The 13409-nt window shown below is 35.5% G+C and overlaps 1 protein-coding gene across 7 annotated transcripts in view; it reads right to left on the bottom strand.

The window, feature by feature from the left end:
* The window catches only part of LOC123524487 (tyrosine-protein kinase SRK2-like), a 68674-nt gene that overhangs the window by 49413 nt on the left and 5852 nt on the right, over positions 1–13409 (bottom strand). For all 7 annotated transcript variants that reach the window (XR_008370274.1, XM_045302730.2, XM_045302729.2 and 4 more), the window contains exon 2: positions 9245–9540. Coding sequence is in view for 6 of the 7 variants with exons in the window: in XM_045302730.2 (XP_045158665.1) it covers positions 9245–9434 (190 nt within the window). In the remaining variant the exon portion in view is untranslated. The remainder of the gene's footprint in view (positions 1–9244; positions 9541–13409) is intronic.

Below are 13409 nucleotides of genomic sequence, written 5' to 3'. Positions count from 1 at the left end.
CCGAAGAAACATGTGAAGTTTCAATTCCATATCTGCATTAGTTTTGGAGATAGTAACTTGCATGTAAAACTTTAACCAGAATTTTCTAAGTCCAAAAGGGGGCATAATTTGCTCAAAATACATGTTAAGAGTTATGGAACTTGACCCAGTGAGGTTGGTAACTGACCTAGAAAAAGAATAAATAAGTTTCAAAGCTATATGCCTTTTGGTAATAGCTGTATGTACTTGTACGCAAAACTTTAACCAGGATTTTCTAAGTCCAAAAGGGGGCATAATTTGCCCAAAATACATGTCAGAGTTATGGGACTTGATTCTATCAACTAGTTTTATAACCCCGAAGACACATGTGAAGTTTCAATTTAATATCTGCATTAGTTTTGGAGATAGTAACTTGCATGTAAAACTTTAACCAGGATTTTCTAAGTCCAAAAGGGGGCATAATTTGCTCAAAATACATGTCAGAGTTATGGGACTTGGCCCAGTGAGGTAGGTAATTGATCTAGAAAAAGAAAAAATAAGTTTCAAATCAATATGCCTTTTAGTAATAGCTGTATGTACTTGCACGCAAAACTTTAACCAGAATTTTCTAAGTCCAAAAGGGGGCATAATTTGGCCAAAATACATGTCAGAGTTATGGGACTTGACCCAGTGAGGTAGGTAATTGATCTAGAAAAAGAAAAAATAAGTTTCAAATCTATATGCCTTTTAGTAATAGCTGTATGTACTTGCACGCAAAACTTTAACCAAAACTTTCTAAGTACAAAAGGGGGCATAATTTGGCCAAAATGAAGGTCAGAGTTATGGGACTTGGTGCTATCAACTAGTTTTATAACCCCAAAGACACATGTGAAGTTTCAATTCAATATCTGCATTAGTTTTGGAGATAGTAACTTGCATGTAAAACTTTAACCAGAATTTTCTAAGTCCAAAAGGGGGCATAATTTGCTCAAAATACATGTTAGAGTTATGGAACTTGACCCAGTGAGGTTGGTAATTGACCTAGAAAAAGAATAAATAAGTTTCAAAGCTATATGCCTTTAAATGATAGCTGTATGTACTTGCATGCAAAAACTTAACCAAGGTGTGACGCCGACGCCGACGCCGACGCCGACGCCAGGGTGAGTAGAATAGCTAGACTATTCTTCGAATAGTCGAGCTAAAAATGTGAATATAGAAAGAACCTGCTGGAGTTACTTCCAATGTTAATGAAGAAAATTGTACATGAGAAATATGGCAGAACAAACATAGGGACAGAAGCCACAGTCTAGCACCAAGGTTGTAAATTTTGGAAAATGGGAAAAGAATATTACAGAATGATTGTGTGTCTAAGTGAACATTTTTTGTTCATCAAGTACCTATTACTTTCAAGTGTTAGATTATCAATCTGCACAGCCCAAATATTAGCATGTCAAAAACCACACACCTTCAAACTGATAACAATTATCAGAGGGTTTATACAGATGACACACACGTTGTGCAATATTAAAATCACACAGGGACCTCTGATTACAGGGACCTCTGATCAACTACTGGAAACAAACAGTGATTTTCTGTATTGTATTGTTTCATAGACCTATGAAACAGTAAAAAGTTGAAATTTTAAAAGTAAATAGGAGTAAGACAAAAGTGTGTGTAAAAATTTGGGAAGTTTTCTAAACAACTTTAATCGACCCCAATGACCTTGACCTTTGTCGCATGTGATATGTAACTACAAGACATTTTCCAACTGACTAAGACTAAGACAAATATTTTAGTGAGGTTTCATGATAAGATGGGCCAGTGATTAAGAAAATACAATGAAACTGAAACACCTACCATATAAAATTTTAACCTGAAAGCAATGGCAACAGTGATGCCGAGGAGAGTGTATGGCAACAGTGATGCCAAGGAGAGTGTATGGCAACAGTGATGCCAAGGAGAGTGTATGGCAACAGTGATGCCAAGGAGAGTGTATGGCAACAGTGATGCCAAGGAGAGTTTATTCTTTGAATAATCAAGCTGCATAATATCTTCCTTTAGAGAGATATTTATGTCTCATGGGTGTCAAGTACAATGGTAATACTGGATCTAATGTATGTGAAAATGTAAGCTCCAACAGGAATATGACCTGCCAATATTTCAACAAGACAACTGTAAGCTCCAACAGGAATATGACCTGCCAATATTTCAACAAGACAACTGTAAGCTCCAAAAGGAACATGACTTGCTGATATATCAACAAGACAACTGTAAGCTCCAACAGGAATACAACCTGCCAATATTTCAACAAGACAACTGTAAGTTCCAACAGGAATATGACCTGCCAATATTTCAACAAGACAACTGTAAGCTCCAACAGGAATATGACCTGCCAATATTTCAACAAGACAACTGTAAGCTCCAACAGGAATATGACCTGCCAATATTTCAACAAGACAACTGTAAGCTCCAACAGGAATATGACCTCCCAATATTTCAACAAGACAACTGTAAGCTCCAACAGGAATACGACCTGCCAATATTTCAACAAGACAACTGTAAGCTCCAACAGGAGTATGACCTGCCAATATTTCAACAAGACAACTGTAAGCTCCAACAGGAATATGACTTGCCAATATTTCAACAAGACAACTGTAAGCTCCAACAGGAACATGACTTGCTGATATATCAAAAAGGCAACTGCAACCCTCTGCAAAAATAAGACATGCCCATATTTAAACAAGCAACTAGAAGCCCCTACAGAAATATGACCTGCCACTGCTTTAACAACTTGAAAAACTCCATATTTCAACCATACAACTGAATTAAAGTGCCTAAAGAAATGTAACCTCCAATTATATCAACATGATAACTGCAAATTCTGCAGAAATACCATTTGTCAATATTTCAACAATACAACTGCAAGCCTTTACAGAAACACCAGCTGATATTATTTCGTTACGGCTTTTAATTTTATGTAAAAAAAAAACAGACGATGCTACTGTCCAAACAGAGACTCACATAATCGAATAGTTAGAAATATGTTGAATTTCAAGTAGAAATATAACCTGCCCAGCATTCAACAAGATAACTGGGAGCCCCTATAGTAACATATAATGTCAACAGAACAACTACTGGTTCCTGCAGCAACATGACCTGCCGATATTTCAACAAGACAACTGCAGTCATCTGCATAAACAACTCCAAGCCCCTGCATGAACGACCTGCTAATATTTCAACAAGGAAGTTGGAGTTGGTCCAAGTTGAAAAAGATATCATTCTAATCTTACTGATAAATGTAAATTCTTTACCCTGTATTTTAAATTAAAGACTGGTTTACAAAATACAAAACTGATGTTTTTATTTGCCAATTTTCATTGATACGTATACATTTCTTTCAAGTTTTGCAAACAGAAAGTAGTGAGAAAGTTCATAGTTAGTGTATTTATTAATCATATTAGCATCCATCAGTTTGGAGAGAATAATATAAACGGTGATATTCCAAGACAAACCTGTTTTTAATAGTGACAAAAACTAAAAATTTAGATAACACAATACAACTAGTATTCACAAAGAACATTCTTTTACCTTTTAAAGCTGAATTATATTCACTTTTTCAAGACTTTCAATGGTTTTGAAGGCATTTACAGACGGGACATTATGTACATCATGAAAGCAGTACGACATTGCCGTGCATGGCACATATTTTTCATGTCATTTATGCACCAAATTATGCACTAAAACTAACTGATTTGTTTGAATATCTAGAAATAGTCTGAAATGTATTTACTGAAAAATAACTTAACCTTGTATTTTGGGTTTATTAATGGGCCTTTTATCTATACACCTCTATGTTCTAATGCTGCATAGGTGCTTTGGAATTTTGATTCCCATGACAAGACAAATAATATTTATTTGTAAAATATTGTAGAATTTGATTTACTTTAGATAACTAAATTGCATTACAATAGTTTCTTAAGTTTCTGTATGAACATAAAAAAATATGATTTTCAAGTATTTTACACTTTATTATGTAACAAGTAAAACAAGTGAATGAAATATTGCCATGCAATACAAAGTCCCCTACTGGAAGGCACCTAATTTTCTCTACTGCAGTATAACATAATGAACTGATATCTGTCAATGATGTATAAACAATATTGTACTATATATACAATATGTTATAACAAAACACTTGGATTAAAATTTATATATATATAAAAACCTACAGTTGTTTTCATATTGAATTTTTTTGGCTGATTATAAAAATGTTATCATGTAAGTTATTTATAGTAACAACAAAGGGAAATTAATCTTTAAAAAAAAAAAAAAAAGTCTATATAATATAAGTCCACAAGAAACTCTACCAGGTAGAGATAGGTCAAAATACACCTAAAAATTGGATGTAACATGCATGCTGTACCACAGAAAAGTTGTCTCCATTTTTCTCTACCGCCAGTAATAAAAAAGTTACAATAAAATCTATTTATAATAACAACAAAGGGACGTAATTCTAAAAACAAGGGTGCCTCATGGTGGTGAACATTTGGTCCAAGTTGCATCAAAATCCCTCCTTGCATGAAGAAGAAATGTTCCGTACAAAGTCATTCTTGACTTTGACCTTTGACCTCTAAATATGACCTTGACCTTAGACCTAGGGACCTGGTTCTTGCGCATGACATGTTGTCTCATCCAGGGGAATATTTGTGCCAACTGATATCTAAATCCTGCTTTGCATGACAAAGTTATAGACCGGACAGGAAAAAAATTCTCTTGACCTTTGATCTCAAAGTGTGACCTTGACCTTTAAGCTAGGGTACTGGGTGTTGCGCATGACACGTCGTCTCATCATGGGAAACATTTATGCCAAGTAATATTGTAATCCCTTGATGGATGACAGAGTTCTGGATCGGACAGGGAAAAAACCTTATTGACCTTTGACCTCCAATTGTGACCTTGACCTTTGAGCTAAGGGTCTGGGCTTGTGCATGACATGTTGTCTCATCATGGGGAACATTTGTGCCAAGTAATATTAAAATCCCTTCATGGATGGCTGAGTTATGGATGGGACAGGAAAAAAACTCTGTTGACCTTTGACCCCCAATTGTGACCTTGACCTTTGAGCTAGGGGTCTGGGATTGTGCATGACACGTCGTCTCATCATGGGGAACACTTGTGCTAAGTGATATTAAAATTCCTTAATGAATGTCTGAGTTATGGACCGGACACGAAACAGACCCTGTTCGTGCTATGTTAACATTTGACTGCTAAGTGTGACCTTGACCTTTGAGCTAGGGGTTTGAAAGTTGTGCATGACACATCGTCTTATTATGAGGTACATTTGTGCCAAGTAATATTAAAATCTCTTCATAGATGGGAGAGGTATGGACCAGACAGGAAAAAAGCCTTGTTGACCTTTGACCTCCAATTGTGACCTTGACCTTTAAGCTAGGGGTCCAGGTTTTGCGCATGACACGTCGTCTCCTCATGGGGAACATTTGTGCCAAGTAATATTAAAATCTCTTCATGGATGGGAGAGTTATGGACCGGACAGGAAAAAAGCCCTGTTGACCTCCAATTGTGACCTTGACCTTTGAGCTAGGGGTCCGGGATTTGCGCATGACACATCATCTCATCATGGGGAACATTTGTGCTAAGTAATACTAAAATCCCTTCAAGGATGGGAGAGTTGTGGACCGGACAGGAAAAAAGCCCTGTTGACCTTTGACCTCCAATTGTGACCTTGACCTTTGAGCTAGGGGTCCGGGTTTTGCGCTTGACACGTCGTCCCATCATGGGGAACATTTGTGCGAAGTAATATTAAAATCCCTTCATGGATGACAGAGTTATGGACCGGACACGAAATTGCGGACGGACGGACGGTATGACGGAAAAGTGCATTCCTATAGTCCCCGAAACTGGTTTTCAACCAGTAGGGGACTAATAATTATATCATGCCACTTATACAGGTTTTCTCATGGAACAGCCCTATTATACATTTATAACTAAACTTTTGCCTGACAATGAACAACCTCTGCCTGATGGGGTATAATCATACTTGCTGCTATAGGAACCACAATTTTATATTGAAATTTAACTGAAGAACATTGCATATTCTCAAAATAACCTACCATCTAAAAATCAAGTTTCATGAATACATATTGTGTAGAGTTGTCACAGGAGTGACAAATTATACCCCCACAATATGGTCTTGTCACAGAACTAAGCCAATGTCAAAGCCGAACTTGCTTGACCTTTGACCTACTGACAACAAAATCAATAGAGGTCATCTAGTCATGATCAACCTCCCTATGAAGTTTCATGATCCTCCGCCCAAGCGTTCTCAAGTTATTTTCCGTAAAAGGTTTAAATGACCTGTGACCTTTGGAACTCAAAATCAATATGGGTAATCTGCTTGACATGACCAACCTCCAGATTAAGTTTCCTGATCCTAGTCCCAAGCATTCTCAAGTTATTGTCCGAAGTCACTGTGACCTTGACCTTTGACCTACAGACCTCAAAGTTGAATTTGTTCTGCATTTCATGATGTGTACCAAAATTTATGATCCTAGGCCCAAGCATTCTCAAGTTATCACCAGAAACCATTTAACTGTTCCGAGTCCTTGTGTCCTTGATCTTTGACCTACAGACCTCAAAGTCGAATTTGACCTGCATTTCATAATGTTACACCTGTGTACCAAAATTTATGATCCTAGGCCCAAGCGTTCTCAAGTTATCATTCGGAAACCGTTTAACTTTTCGGGGTCACTGTGACCTTGACCTCTGACCTACTGACCCCAAATTCGAACTTGACTTGTATTTTCTGATGTTACACTTTAAGCCTTTCATGAGTTATCATCCATGCAAAACCAACGGACCGACCGCCAAGCTCACTCCTATATACCCCCCCAAACTTTGTTTAGTATTTAACATATTGCTTTCTAATCATGTCCAAGGTTTTACCTAAAACTCTCTTGTACTTCTTAAGTTTTGACAGAATCCACCATTTAAGACTGACGGAAAAACAGATGAATCAATGACCAAACAGAGTAAACAAGTGACTGAGTATCGCAGTGGTAATACAGAAATCCCCTACCAGTATAAAACTTTGTGTGTGTCCCTTGTGGTTGCTGGTGACAGTGTTATGAATAAAACTGCTTTTAGGCATTTTGAAGCTAAGAAACAAAAACTCACTAAATTTCAATAGTCACCTTGACCTACAAGCATATATCATGTATATGACACATTGTCTCATGATAGGAAACAGTTCTGTTGTGCGCAGTATTAAGATAACCCATCGATGCACATAAAAGTTATGGAGCTGAAACATATTTTTACTTGACCTTCAATAGTGATCTTGACCTTTGACTGACAAGCATAGATCATGACATTGTCTCATCATGTGGAACTTTTGTGTGTACCACTAAAATAATCCATCAATGCATATAAAAGTTATGGAGCAGAGACAATTCTTACTTGACCTTCAGTAGTGACTGTGACCTTTGACCTACAAGCATAAGTCATGAGTGTGCATTATCTACATATTGGCCTCTCTATATATACCAATTTTTATGAACCTAGCTTGAACACTTTTTGAGTAATTGCAGATGGACATACAGACAGACTGGCGGACAGACAGCATTCCTACAGTCCCCTCTAGTGTTCCACTTGTAGGGGAATAATAAAATCATAAACATGTTTGCCACATTCTCTTCTACCTACTTAACAAATTTCTAAACAAAAATATTGTACTTTTTGAATTTTGCAGAATCCACGTTCTGGTTATATTTTCTGATCAGACGGAGACCATTCCTATAACCCCCCACCACTCGTGGCAGGGGATTAATAAAATAAATGTAAGTGCATATTATCAATATTGCTATCTACCCATCTCTTGCATGTCAGCAGAAAAATTCTTGCACATTTATAGGTATAATATCGCAGAATCTCACTTTGCCACTTTTTTGTCATACTTTTGAACTATCAATTTTTTGCCATAACATATGCATATTTTCAATATTCTCATCCAAGTTTCACTTAAAAATATACTTTACTTTAAAAGTTATCACAGGAGCTAAATATGTGTGACTTATGTATGCACCCATAAGTCTCTTCTTGTAAAACACCAATCATGGACTAATAAAATGCAGCTTAACTTTCAAAACCTCAAAGTATTTCAGAACATTATGTGTACACAGAAGTAATAGAAACTAGAAGATGCTTTTGTAGAAAAGCGCATGTCTCCCCCAGTGCATAGTCGTATAGGCTAGAATTCAATAGGGGACAGGAGCGAAAGTCAAAGAGACACTGATGGTTGGCTGCAATAGGGATCATCTACTTGGCATGTCCAATTATCCCACTAAGTTTCAACATTTTGGGCCTAGTGGTTTTCAAGTTATGAATTGGAAACAGTTTTCCATGTTCAGGCCCCTGTGACCTTTGATCGAGTGACCCCAAAATCAGTAGTGATCATCTACTCTGCATGTCCAATCATCCTAATAAGTTTCACTTTCTCGGTCAAGTGGTTCTGAAGTTTGATTGGAAAGAGTTTTCTACGTTCAGCCCTCTGTGACCTTGATCTTCGATGGAGTGACCCCAAAAACAATTGGGGTCATCTACTCTGTAAGTTCTATCATCCTATGAAGTTTGAAGGTTCTAGGTGAAATGGTTCTCAAGTTATTGTATGGAAATGAATTTCCATGTTCTTTCCGCTGTGACCTTGACCTTTAATAGTGACCCCAAAATCAATAGGGGTCATCTACTCTGCATGTCCAATCATCCTATAAAGTTTCAAAATTCGGGGTCAAGTGATTCTCAAGTTACTGATCGGAAATGGTTTTCCATGTTCAGGCCCCTGTGACCTTGACCTTAAATGAAGTGACCCCCAAAAACAATAGGGGCCGCCTACTCCATAAGCCCTGCCACTCTATGGAGTTTGAAGGTTCTAGGTCAAATGGTTCTCCAGTTATTGATCGGAAATGAAGTGTGATGTATGGAAGGATGGACGGACCGACGGACAGGGCAAAAACAAAATGTCATAACTACTCAAATGGCAAACTTTCCAGATGACTGAAGAGACATTTTTGTCATAGATTGTGTTTAAAAAATATGCAGTATCTGGCATTCTCTCTTTTCTCTTGCACTGACAAGAATAGGAAATAAATTCACTAAGTTTAAACTTGCTTCTTCCAAACATTCTATGTCCCATTATATTTTTTCTTATCATATTCCACTGTACTTTTTAAGCCAATCAAAAACTTTACAGCATAACTTTGTAACAACTTACCTCCAGAACCAGAACCGGAAGCATCTTGTTCACCAGGTCGGTCATTTACTGTACCAGATGTCGGTAAATTAGTTGGATCTTTAGTATAACTGTTTTTCCGTTTATTCTTCCCATCATCTACTTTTCCTTTCTCAATATTATCAAACTCTGTACGGTCAGGTTTATTACCACTGTCACAACAATTACCCATTTCAAGCTTAAAATTTATCTATAACATATAACAAATCCTGTTGCTGTTGTGTCACATCCTAAAACTGCCCCAGTTCTGTTTTTTTTTCCTCAATTCCTTATTCTCCCTGAAAGAGGAAGTAAATTCATTATTTCTTTTGTGTAACAATACAGTAAATAATGTTCAGCTAGTCTTTAAAAGTTATGTGGTCAGAAATGTGCTTCAACCTGATTTTCTCAAATGCTGGTCTACTGACATTCACAGAGTCTACTGACATTCACAGAGTACCCTAATACATGTTAGATTTTCACTATTGATATTCTCAAAATTTGATTCTGTTCTGTTTGACCTAACAAAATAGTGTATTGTGGTATATTTCTGACAAACATAAGGAATGATATGAATATAAGAACAATTTTTGTATCAAAGTTGTTTAGCCACTGTTCATAAAAATTGCAATATATATATTATTGCTCTTACATCTTACAATAAATATTTTACATCTCATTATAATTACAAGATATCAACTTTCTCAGTCAATGCAATGCTTTATGTTAAACATGTAACACAATATACTTCTAAAACAATGAACTTTTTTCTGAAGACTGGTCTGTACAGTACAGTTTAAAAGGTCAAACCTATTACAAGTGCCCACTCGGAACCCCAGATACAGCAAGCAATGAGATGTGAATCATTCGTTCGTTTCCTGGATGCTGGTAAACGTCGGGCAAAATGGAATTGAAAACTTGATATTTAAAACGATAAAACAGGGTGTATATGTAAAAAAGTATTTTCTTCATTCATCGCGAGGAATTACTTGAACCTGTTAAATAATCTAAAAATGTTGTTGCACTGAGTATATGCGAATTTTGGTAGAATCTAAAGTGAGCTGTCAAAAAAAAAAATAAAAATAGATAAATAAAATGGATGCCCAGTATTGAATAAACGATTCCTGTTTCTCTCTTTGTCCCTCTCTGTGTGAAGAAAACTCGCAGTTTTCTTATATCCAATACTATTTATATGAGGGATGACGAGAGGACAGTTGTGATATTGTACTATCAGTACAGTTTATACACATGTATAAGGTCAGGGCTATCCATGCATGGTCAGAAAGTAACTTTAACAATCAATAACATTTCTTCAACTGTCCTTTTTAGGTGTTACCTATCATTTTATATCTCATGTTTAGAGATGCTTGGTTTTTTTTATTTTACTTTCTGTAACTTTTCATTATTTTACTTAAAGCAGCTTTGACTTATAACAGGTTTTCCTTTTCCATTCTTAAAGTATTTGGATTTTACTTATCCTGCCTGTGCTTAAATTTTCATTCTCAATTGTCCTAATAATGTAACTGACTTTTATAACAAGAGCTGTCCGTAAGACAGCACGCTCCACTATTCGGCGATTTTACAGTAAAATGAGTATCTGTCTCAATAAGAGACCTCTACTTTAAAAGAAAGATACATTCAGTGATTTTTTTTGCGTATTTTTACTGCCGAATATCGGCACTTTCCCCTCGCCAAAATAGGCCATTTTTTCCAAAAAAATCGTCAATTTTTCCCCTAAAACAGAGATATTTTCCCCCCTCAAATTATAAGATTTTATTTCCAAAATGTACCAGTTTATATTCGGGCGTGAGATCCGCGATATCTAACATGAAATTGGCAAAAATGACATCAAAAACGTCCTTTTTAAGATCAAAATCGCATCAAGGTTACCGTCACGAAAACACGTGACAAACAAAACATTGCCGATTTTCAAGAGAAATATGGACTTCAGTCTGTTTAAATATGTTCCATTATGTCAGTTAATCATTTATGGTAATGAAAAATGACAATATCTGTCCTAGTTTTTGAAAAATTGGAGATCAAAATCGCCGCGATTGTACAGATTTTCAGACAGTCAAATTTCGGACGTTATCAAATTTCAAGAGCATGAAGTGAAAATTGATAAATACAACTCTTACAACTTTTATTGGTGTCTTAATTTATTTTATCACCCAAAAATTTCACGTTTTTAAATCCAAAATTGGTTTTGAAAAAATATAAACTCTTCAAACAACAATCAGTTAGGAAATATACAGAATCATTTATATCACTTAGTATGGAAATTAACATATTTCTATTTTTCCCAATTTGGGGAATTATCGCGCTTATTTTCCCAATTCAGCGGGCACAGGCACCTTTATTTTTTCCAAAAAAAATCACTGATAATGTCATTAAGTGGCACAATTCTGTCAAGAACACATATTAGAGTCACTGGGATTGTTATCACACATGCAGATGATGGTGGTAAAGATATATTTTGAGTTTCAAGTCATTATCTTATATAGTGCCAAAACGAAGTTTGTCAAAAAAATTAAGTATGAAAGGGGCATAATTTGGTCAAAAATACAAATCAGAGTTATCGGGATTGTTACCATACATGCAGATGATGATGATAAAGATACGTTTTAAGTTTCAAGTCTTTATCTTATATTGTACTAAAGTTATATCCAGAAAGCGAAAATTCCCAAAAAACTTTAAGTATGAAAGGGGCATAATTCTGTCAAAAACACAATAAGAGTTATGGGGATTGTACCCACACATGCAGATGATGATTATAAAGAAACTTTTTTAATTTCAAGTCATTATCTTTTAAAGTACCATAGATAGTCTATAAACGAAGCTTTCGAAAAAATTTAACATGAAATTAATTCCAAGTATAACAACTTTGTGACCTTGACCTTGGGTATAATGGCCCCTGCACATACTTTGTTTGTATGCTGGACAAATTGTTTATGAGAACTTAGAGTAAGTTATAAGCAATAGTAACAAAGATATGACAGAAAAACAAAGGTTGCCAAAAAACTTTAACCTTAAAAATAACCTAATTATAACACCTTGGTGACTTTGACCTTGGGTATAATGGGCCCAGCCCCTGCATAAACTTTGTTTGTATGCTGGACAATGTTTATGTGAACTTAGAGTAAGATATAAGAAATAGTAACAAAGATATGACAGAAAAACAAAGGTTGCCGAAAAACTTTAACCAAGAAAGCTCATGCCGACGCAGACACCAAAGCCGACGCAAGTAGAATAGCCCCCCTATTCTCCGAATAGTGGAGCTAAAAACTGTTACTATGAAAACAATAGTAAACAACACAAAGTACACTGGACATGAATATCAAAAACCATGAGTCTTAACTTTCAAGGTACCAAAACCATTAAAATATGTAAGAAACCCAGAAAGCTTTTATCGGATGATCATAAGCAGTTTAGCAGCAGGTAAAAAGTAAAAAAAAAATCAGATATTAAAACTAAGGGCTCTTTAAGAATAGACCCATTTTTATGACACTCTGACCTTCATAAAAATCAAACTCTGTGTAGATTGTTAGTAAAGACTGAACATTCCTTAATAAATAATGTCAATTAGTCCATATAAGTGGCATGTATATATGTTACTATTACCTATTTCAGTTATGTATTATTGATTATTAACATATAATCAATCAGGTCATTTGACAGGCAGAGAGATTTTTCAATAATGACCCAATTTTTACCTAAGGGAATAGTCAAACAAGTTCAACTGAAATACTGCAGATATTAGTTTTCAAAAATACCTTGACAGTAACTGTTGTGTATGTTCATTTTATTTTAAGAGACTTAATTTCAAATTAAATTCAAATTCTAAGAAAACTGGACATTAACTGTCCAAAGTAATAAACACTGATCATTGACCGCCACAAAAAGTTACTAACAAATTATGACTATTATAACATACTAATAAATGTGACATTGTGACGCAGGGAGTGTTTAACAAGAGCCTGTGGCATCATAAGATACTCACTTATATATAAATATACATAGCAATCAAACGATTTCACAATCGGTGCCAATACAAGAGCAGAAAAAAATCACATTTAGTTACATTTTGCAGAATAGGTAAGATTCTCCTAAAATTCATTATTTAATTAAAGCAAACAAATTATTTAGTCATATATTTTTTGCTTCCCTG

This window comes from Mercenaria mercenaria, chromosome 3 (genome assembly GCF_021730395.1).
Source record: "Mercenaria mercenaria strain notata chromosome 3, MADL_Memer_1, whole genome shotgun sequence".
Classification (NCBI taxonomy): domain Eukaryota; kingdom Metazoa; phylum Mollusca; class Bivalvia; order Venerida; family Veneridae; genus Mercenaria; species Mercenaria mercenaria.
This window is presented reverse-complemented; position numbering and strand designations above follow the sequence as displayed.